The sequence below is a fragment of the Patiria miniata genome, unplaced genomic scaffold (genome assembly GCF_015706575.1).
Source record: "Patiria miniata isolate m_02_andy unplaced genomic scaffold, ASM1570657v1 HiC_scaffold_23, whole genome shotgun sequence".
Taxonomy (NCBI): Eukaryota; Metazoa; Echinodermata; class Asteroidea; order Valvatida; family Asterinidae; genus Patiria; species Patiria miniata.
In genome coordinates this window covers 3,077,575-3,086,567 of record NW_024037062.1, presented here as the reverse complement: position 1 = coordinate 3,086,567, position 8,993 = coordinate 3,077,575, and the positions used below count along the sequence as shown (strand labels likewise).

The 8,993-nt window shown below is 40.7% G+C and overlaps 1 protein-coding gene across 1 annotated transcript; it reads right to left on the bottom strand.

Moving 5' to 3' along the window:
* Nucleotides 1-231: 231 nt before the first annotated feature.
* Nucleotides 232-8,985, bottom strand: LOC119731377 (cholesterol 7-desaturase-like; the record flags this gene model as incomplete). The annotated part of the gene is made up of 7 exons (XM_038204552.1): nucleotides 232-2,219; nucleotides 3,304-3,483; nucleotides 3,828-3,978; nucleotides 5,460-5,512; nucleotides 5,765-5,943; nucleotides 7,651-7,839; nucleotides 8,814-8,985. Coding segments are annotated over 7 exons (1,086 nt in total), but the record flags the coding sequence as incomplete, so codon positions are not given.
* Nucleotides 8,986-8,993: the final 8 nt, after the last annotated feature.

Here is an 8,993-nt window from a genome sequence, read left to right as displayed (position 1 = left end):
TGCTCATTAAACACTGTTCATCTCTTTCATAACCTGAACGAAACCTTAGCCCCTTTTTTGACAAGATCAATAGCTACTTCTCCTGCACGCCATATTATAGCGTGTAATCAGCGAAAACAATATAAGCGCCGTTACTTAATATAGTTCACATCTTTAATAAAGAAATAAAGCAAATCAAACAAGACGTACACTATCTAAATACGATTTATTCGAATGAATTTTCATTTCATGTAGATTAAGGATATGCAATAGGTTGGGCAAGGTGTATCTTCACAATAACTTGCTCGTCGAGGAATATCACACTGTAGCGATTTAAGCATCGTAAAATTATTAAGCATCGTAAAATTATTTAAAACGTTCAAGCGGTTGCAAAAGGTCTATTTGAAAGATGTTAAAATTATGACAAAATTTGTAGCAGGAAATGAAGTTGTTTTATTAAAAAAAACGCTTGTAACGAATGCTTAGTTGTAACGCAAACAACATCATAGACACGACCTAAACTGCAACATGTCATCTGTTAAGGATTTCCGCTAAGTTGATTTACTATAACGGCTAATGATACCTTTACATGAGGAGTTATTTTGTTGTGATCTAATTCATCCCTCTTTTGTCAGTTTTATTCGCAGCATGCCTTGTACAAAACACAACTACTTATAATTATGATCTGGCAGAGATTGGCGAAAATCTGTCGAAATATTTCAAGTGTAAACTCAAAGCCAGCGGCGTAGCCAGGGTAATTCTCACACGGGGAAGTGGGGGTAGGGGACTGGATGTTATGTGGGGGCGCCCACTTTCTGTTAAACCATTAACCATGGTGATACACATTTCCAGATTGTTTAGAGGGAGCGTGCCCCCATGCCACGCCACCGTCTACGCCGCTACTCACAACGTTGTACCTAAATTACCGATAAGAACCTGTTTACAGTACAAATATAGAAGTATAGGCTACTTAAAGCAAACTATATAAAAAGCAAGCAGATGATGAAAATATTAACACGTTTTTGTTAATAAAAAAGCATGCTGATGATACTCATTATTTGTTTCTCTGTATACACGATTTTTCCTCATGATTTGGGGGATCAAATAGGCTACAATGCTCAAATAATTTTGCAAGTTTCAAGCTACATTAAACGATCTTGAATAGGATCCCGTGTCTTTGGGACCATCGAACTCCAGCAATTGAGTAAATGATAATATAATCCGTCGTATAATTCATGGTCGTCTTAGTGTTTTGTACTTGCGCATGCCCACCTCATCCCCCTAAAGGTACAAGAACGTTATTTCCTATATGATGCCTCTCACGAAGAGCTGGATCGAGGTTGTAACTACTGCATTCTAAGTGCATCTTTACTTAAATTTCTACTGGTGGATTATTTATTCATGTCACACAACGTGTTTATCAGAAAACAAAGGTAGTTATCAAAAAAGTTTTCAATGAATTAGCCCTCGGGTGAAACTGGGAATTTTTCTACGATTACAGGAAATTTCGGGAGTACGTTCAAACAAATTATTTTCTTCAATTCAATTCTGTCATACTTGTGGGTAGGGTTCACAAACATACAGCAATGTAATCGTTTCAAAACGTTTCAAAATGGTATTCAGGTAAACATTCCCCTAAATATTTGTTTAAGACATTCCCGGCCCCTTCGCGTTAAAATTGAGTCAAACGTTTTTAATGTTTATCTACGCTCACCTAGACCAATTCGTTTTGATTTCCGAGCGAAACAGTAATTACATTCTAAAAAAGATATATCTATTTTAACTCAACGCCTCGTCATCCTTGTTTGTAAAACATTAATTATGTGGTTGCTTTCTAAAGCGTATAGCACATTATAATGAAGCAATTATACGCTAACGTAACAAATCGTATGACAATAACAACACTTAAATAATTCCTTTTATTACAGCAATTACATGAATGTTCTTTGCATATGAATTAAAAAAGAAAGCGCAAAATTCTAGTCTTAAGCCTTTACTCGTAGATCGCCAAGCCAAAATATTAAAAGTGACAGCTTTGAGATACACATGTACTCTCTTTTTAACCTTAGACGGTAATTTTACCAATCCATAGATTCCTCTTTCGGGTCGTACTTGGGGCTGTTCTCAGAGTAGAACTGGGCGAAGAATCGGCGATGTTTCGCTATCAGATGATCCTCCTTCACAAACGGGGGGTTACGAACGTACCTCTTGTTGGCCCACACCGGAAGGTCACCCCAAATCTAGTAGAGGAAATCATATTACTATTAATTTCGAGGCAGGCAGTCTATATAATGGGGAAGGCATCGCGACTGGCGAACATGTAGTGGGGATGGTGAAGCAAGGCTTGTTTGGGCAGATTAACAGGCAGCAGGATAAAGCAGGCCGGTGTAGAGGTAGGAAGGGTAGCCCGTTCGCTATGAGGTCCGGCCTGGACCATGTTTAATTAGTCTTAATAATGCAAGTACATGTATCTGATTCAATTCATGCTGGGAACTTGTTTCTTAGATATTTTGGAGTACAGGGTGAGTCAAAAAACAGAAACCCAAATGTCGGGACAATTGTTTACTGAAGTTCTGCATGTTGTACTTTCAAAATCAAGGATATGAACGCCCCATTCATAAGCTTTCTTTTAGTACAAGAATCATTCAAATCACATGTACTTTTCAAGTTAAGGAGTTTTAAACGCAACCACCGTTTTAAAGTTCTGGCCACGGATCACACAAAAGGTGTGTGTTCTTTCAGCAAAACGCCAATTCACACACATCCTTTATTGTTTTCGTGTTGCTGAGAGAACACTGAACTTGTTTGTGATCCGTGGACAGAACCTTAAAACGGCGATTGTGTTTAAAACTCCTTAACTTAAAAAGTACATAAGTGATTTGATTGATTCTTGTACTAAACGAAAGCTTATGAATTTGGCTTTCATACCCTAGATTTTGAAAGTGCTACATGCAGAACTTCACTACAAAAATGGTCCCGACATTTGGGTTTCTTTTTTTTAATCACCCTGTATATCCTAGGTTGATTTCATCATTTGTTTTTTACTCTGCGGCTCTTGATTCATTTGACTTGTACAACACGAAGCGAGAGTGGATCAATGTGGCTCCACAATGCTGGTCCTAAAGGAACACATACCAATGGGCCAATGATCTTCTCGCCAAAATGAGACGCAGTGATGACCTGCGTGTGTACTGTGGTGATCAAGTGGAAGGGCAGATACGACAGCAGGCCTACGGGAAGTGAATGACAGTACGGGCTGACATGGCTGAGGAGGAGGAGTGGCCATAGGCGCGGCTAATTGGGAGGGGAAGGCGGAATTCTTACCTGGTAGAACTGTTCATACAAGGCCTTCTTGCCAATGTAGAATGAGATGGGTCCTCTCCGGGTATACCCAGTGGTCACAATCCTCTGTCGCATGGGTCCAACAGGCGTGACGGTTAAGACCAATTGTAGCTCACCCAGCATGGGACTGTCCATGTGGAAATGGGCGAAGCAGGGTCCTATCTGTTATGATCCATCAAAATGCGAAACAGCATTTTATGCCTGTTTCCAATTAATTACCCTGTATAATAATCACACAGTTCGTTCCACAAGTTCCAATAAAAATGTAAATATGTACACAAACGGATAACATTTTGGGTCCAGTTTAATTCACGAATATGGCATATTGATTCGTCCTTGTTTCTATCGATTCGTCTTACGTGGATGTCGACATTTGGCTTATATTGTACAGCAGCTTACAGGTCCTAGTATCCCCCTTTTATATTTTTGTTTTTATAAAATTTATATTCCGAACATCAGGATTGGTTTTACAATGAGCCTGATGTGGGAAAGTTCTCTACTCATACCTGCTCGATATGGAAGGTGTTTGCCGGCAGGTTGAACAGATTATAAAAATACGGGGGTTCGGTGGACATACGAAGTAAAGCCACATGCTTATCGGTAGGGTGTGGCTCCCAGCTGACGTCGGTAAAGTGGGCCTGACCAACGAAAGCCCTCCTGTCAGGGAAAGGGAAACAGGAAATTTAGTTTACAAAAATCTAAATGGAAATTACGTTTTAAGTTTTGGAAGTTTTGTCACAGGAGCGAGGCCTCTCAACTTCGCTTGCTCCATCCGCCTCTATCCAAAGACAATGGTAACCAGATCCTTGTGCTATCGTTGCATAGTCCGTTTGGCTCCTCTTTAACAACTGGTGCCTAGACTACAATCAGACGGCGATATTGTCTTGGAACACTAAAGTTAGCAAATTTGCTAACATGGAAAATGTCTGATATCAGTGAGAAAACCCTGTCTTCCTTTCAGGACGGATGATATAGCGAGTGCCCTTTTTACATCCAACCCCCAATCAAAATGACCTTGCTATATACGCCCTTGAACATTCAGTGTTTTGTGAACTATATTAAACTGCGTTTCCTGAACAAGTTTTCGTGAAAGGGATTAGCGGTCACAAGCGCCTTTGGATAAGGCGGTACATGGTAGGGGCCATGCCAGCGAATAGAAGAATTCCGGGATGACTCAATAAGAAATAAACCTTGACTAATGGGTTTTTTTTTACACAAGCAATCAAGTTTGATATAACCATGAGATTATGTATTAAAAGAACATAAGAACTCATGTGAAAAAAAATCATTGAAATTAAACATGCTCCCAATGGTTATGTATGTATTACTAAAGCCATGTTTACAGCTATTTCCACGGAATGCCATTTTGAAGCTCTGCGCAGTTCGGTGTCAGTACCAGAGATTTACACACATGCATTCAATTTCAAATGAGATTTTAACAAACTAAATGAGTTAAGATTAAAGTATTATTTTTACTGCCAGATTTGGTTTTGTAATGAGCAATTAATCAAGTAGCTTTTTTTCTGCAATGAGAATGATGCTTTTTTTCACTGTTTTCCTTTGAAACTTTTCGTTCATTGTTTTTAAAGGGTATTCATCAATGTTTTGGGTGGGGTAAGGGCTAAGCGTCCTTACTCGCAGCTGAGAAGCTGAATTGCGGATGCAGACGAGGCTACAGCGTGGCCGAGCCGAAGGCATGTAAAGCAGCGGCGAATTAAGCCACGGGGGGGGGGGGGGGGGGGGGGTTTGGGGGGGGGGGGGGGGGAGGCGCACGCCCCCATACAAAGTTGACACCCCCGTCCCCCCCCCCCCACTGGAAATTGATATCCTGAAAAAAGCACAGCCGTATGAGTTACCATGATTAGCTGGAAGAAAATGAGTCCCCTTTTCCGCGATTTTTTTGCGTATTTGTCACCAACCTTTTCTTTTTGCGAGAGCCGTTATAGTTACTGTCTAACATTCACCATGACAATGTTTTGAACAAAGCCCCCCTGGAAGATGGTGGCCCCTCCCCCCCCCCCCCCCCCCCCCCCCTTACCACCACCACCACCACAACCATTTGATTTTACGGAGCGGGGTGTCTGGTGAAAAAAAAGTGGTGGCAAAAATCGGATAATCTCTTTCCTTAATGAACTCACGGCCCGTGAAGGTAATCTAGATGGGCGACATCAGCTCCGTTTTCAGGGGTGTCCTGATGAAGAGAAAGTAAAAAATAGACCCCAAAATGCATGACTGTAGTTGAAAGTGCTATCAAGCCTTTTTGACTTACAAGAAAATATAAATAAACAGTGTGATGTATATCAATATAATGCACCTAAGGTGTTGATTTACCAGCAGTGACATCGACTTATTAGAGCATTATGTTATCCGTTTTTCCAAAAGACATAACGCTGAAGTTAAAGCTGTTACCAATGTCTTGTTGTCCATGAAGTGAAGGACTTACCTCGTTATGGCTGTCGAGTTCGCAAACCGTGAAGCCAACAGGGTGAAGCTTTCCATTATTGATATCTTCGAGCTCCGGGACTTGCCAGTCGGGCTCCTTGCCTTCAGCATGGTACCACAGCCAGATTCTGTGATTGACTTCGCAGGACTGGTAGGTGGGAATCTTCACAAAGTCGGGTACTGTTGGGATTTGATAGCACGTTTACTGATGTGTCAGTGTGATGTCATTTCGGCAGGTTTTATGTAGTTTAACACAGCTTGAAAAAGTATGCCAGGTTAGGCACAGGCCTTTTTTTTTGGCGAGAAGCACAGAATACGGCTATTAAGGTATTTCTTCGAACTTTCCAATAGTCATTTTTTTATTAAATAGCACTGAAAAATGGAGAGAAAAAAATAATATAAAAGTTTAAAATGCGCCGTTTTCACGTAAGATTAAGGCGCGTAAGCACGCAATGAAGGTGAACATCTGTATCATAAACAGTGCCTTCTTCAATGTAATGTGGAAGTTCCACGGCCGGGCAATTTAAGAATTTTAATCATCCCCCATCCACCCACTTGCAGACACGGATCTACACCATTGCAGCCCATTAACCCAACGCAAACCTATCTCATCCGACCTAACACAGCCACTCCCTCCCAAACCAAATCAGACATCCCCAACTAAACTCTGTCCTTGGGACATGGCCATTTATTCGCAACATTTTATGATTGATCTTCATATTATTTTCTGTTATAGTATACCTTTCGACATCCGAAAATGGCGGTCTAAAGTGGCACAGCTGGTATTTGCACCGTCCAGCTAAAAAGATTGTACTTTTTAAAGCTAATTTTGTGAAAAATAGATACTGTCATATTTCGGGCTACTCATGCTAGCACAAACAATACTCCACTATTGTCCTCTATTGTTTAACGTCCCCTATTGAATGCCAAAAAAAATCAGGCCAATCCAACACAACCCAATCCAATCCAACATAACCCAACCCAACCTAATCCAATCCAGCCCAACCCAACCCAATCCAATCCAACACAACTTAACCAAAGCCAACCCAATCCAATCGAGCCCAACACAACCCAACACAACCCAACCCAAACCAACCCAATCTAATTCAGCCCAATTCAAGCCAACAAAATCAAACCCAACCCAACCCAAGCCAACCCATTCCAACCCAACCCAACCCAATCCGACCCAACCCGTCCCAATCCATTCCAATCCAATCCAACCCAACCCAACCCAACCCAACCCACACAACCCATCCCAATCCAATCCAATCCAATTCAATCCAACACAACCCAACCCAACCCACTCCAATCGACTCACCCACTCAACGGGGCCCACAACCCGACCTGAGATACCCTTCAACAAAGATGTGTCGCAATTCATACCAATCTACATGTGGTCCAAAGTCGCTTTATGCAGCCAAATTCCTAATTTGACCCGTTCTATGTTTAGAAATCAATGGAGTTAAATTTGGATATACAAACATGATAAGCATCGCCATGAGATAAATTCTTTAAAAAAAAAATTACTGAAGTATTTTGTTCGGTTAGCTGCCAGTCAACGTGGAAAAAAAAAACTACGATAAATACCAAAATTGTTCAATTAAATTTTGAAGAAAGTATTAATTCAGGTCAAATCCTTCGAAGAATTTCCGATTGTATTTGAAAGAAAAGAAGACACATTTCAGAAATGTTTTATCTCAGTTGTCCATCATACAATTCCCGCCATTTAAAAAATGATATGCAAGGAAAAACAATCTCACAGCGTGTTTGATGATTACCCTTGAATAAAACTCCTAAATCTTCGCACAGTGTTTCGCCCTTACATAGTTATTTTCAGACTGAAACCATTGTGAATTGTGATAAAAACATAGGCATGTTAATATGCACCTTTTTCCGCGTATCCAATATGGACGCACTTGCCGTCTTCTCCCCGGTATCTCCAGCCATGGAAGGGACATTCGATGCATTCACCGTGCACTGAGCCACCTATGGCCAGATTGGCGCCTAGATGAGCACAGTAGGCGTCAACGACGTAGGGCCGCCCACTTTCTCCTCGGAATACCACCAAGTTCTTACCTAGAAAATGAGAGGGAGCCGGTACTTAAATGGCCAATAATAATGAAAAGTGTATACCTTGCTTGACGTTCTGGAATCACTTGGTTGTGTGGGGTGAATCCCCATATATTTCAACTTAGACAACAGAACTTAGATAGCTTTGAGAACAGAAAATAGGGCTGTTCTGCATTAAAAGCCCAACCTTGCCGTAAACTAACATCGTTGAAAGAAGTTCACATTTGTTACCAATTGCAAATTACAAGGCACTTCCGATTTCAAATGGAAAGAAGGTTCACGTGATTTTAACAAAAATTTATATCAAAAATTAAGACCCTGAATTATTCAATCAATTCCAGTAAAAAGCAAAATCAGATCTCTTAAAGTTGATTTTAGATTGATTAAATCTTTAAATCTTTTCCACCGCTGTGACCCGTGTTCGAATCCCGCCCGGGCCAATATGTGGATTGTGTTTTCAGTCCCTACCTGATTCCGTGGATTTTCCCCAGGATATTCTTCTGGGGTTTTCCTCCCACCTCTAAAACTGTAATTTCTTCTCATTGTCTTCTTCACAGGTTTCTTCAGGCTTTCGGGCTACAGTGCCTAGGGCACTTTTGAGGGATCCTTGGTTTCATTACCAGAAAGAAATAAAATAAAAATCTTTGGTTTGCTTGTAAATCTGATATTCGATGACGTCATCGTGACGACATAACCACCAATTTAAACCTTGAAACTATTACCTTTAAAATTTAACAATTTTGTAAATTTAAAGGTATTTTTTTATTGTAAACTCCGGTCTGGGTCTGGTGACGTCATCAATGTGCATCTCTCCCACTCAATTTGTTCTAAGCTGATTATAAAGTTTACCATTATAAAGTGACTTAATTATAAAGCAAACTTCGCCAGTCGCCACACACATCAACTGATTATTCATTTTCAACATTTCTCCGTAACTATATTAAAAAGCCAATAAAAGTAGTTTTTTAAAGTGGACCTACCAGCAACGGACACGAATTTGTGCTCCTTCTTCTTCAATTCAGACGACATCAGGATAGACATCCAGCCATTCGGGTAGACAGGAGGAACATCTCCGACCTTCCGACATCTCTTCATATCCCTCACTCGTTCCTCAGCCGTTTTGCCGTCGGCTGGGCCGTCCACTAAATACGTATATTTGG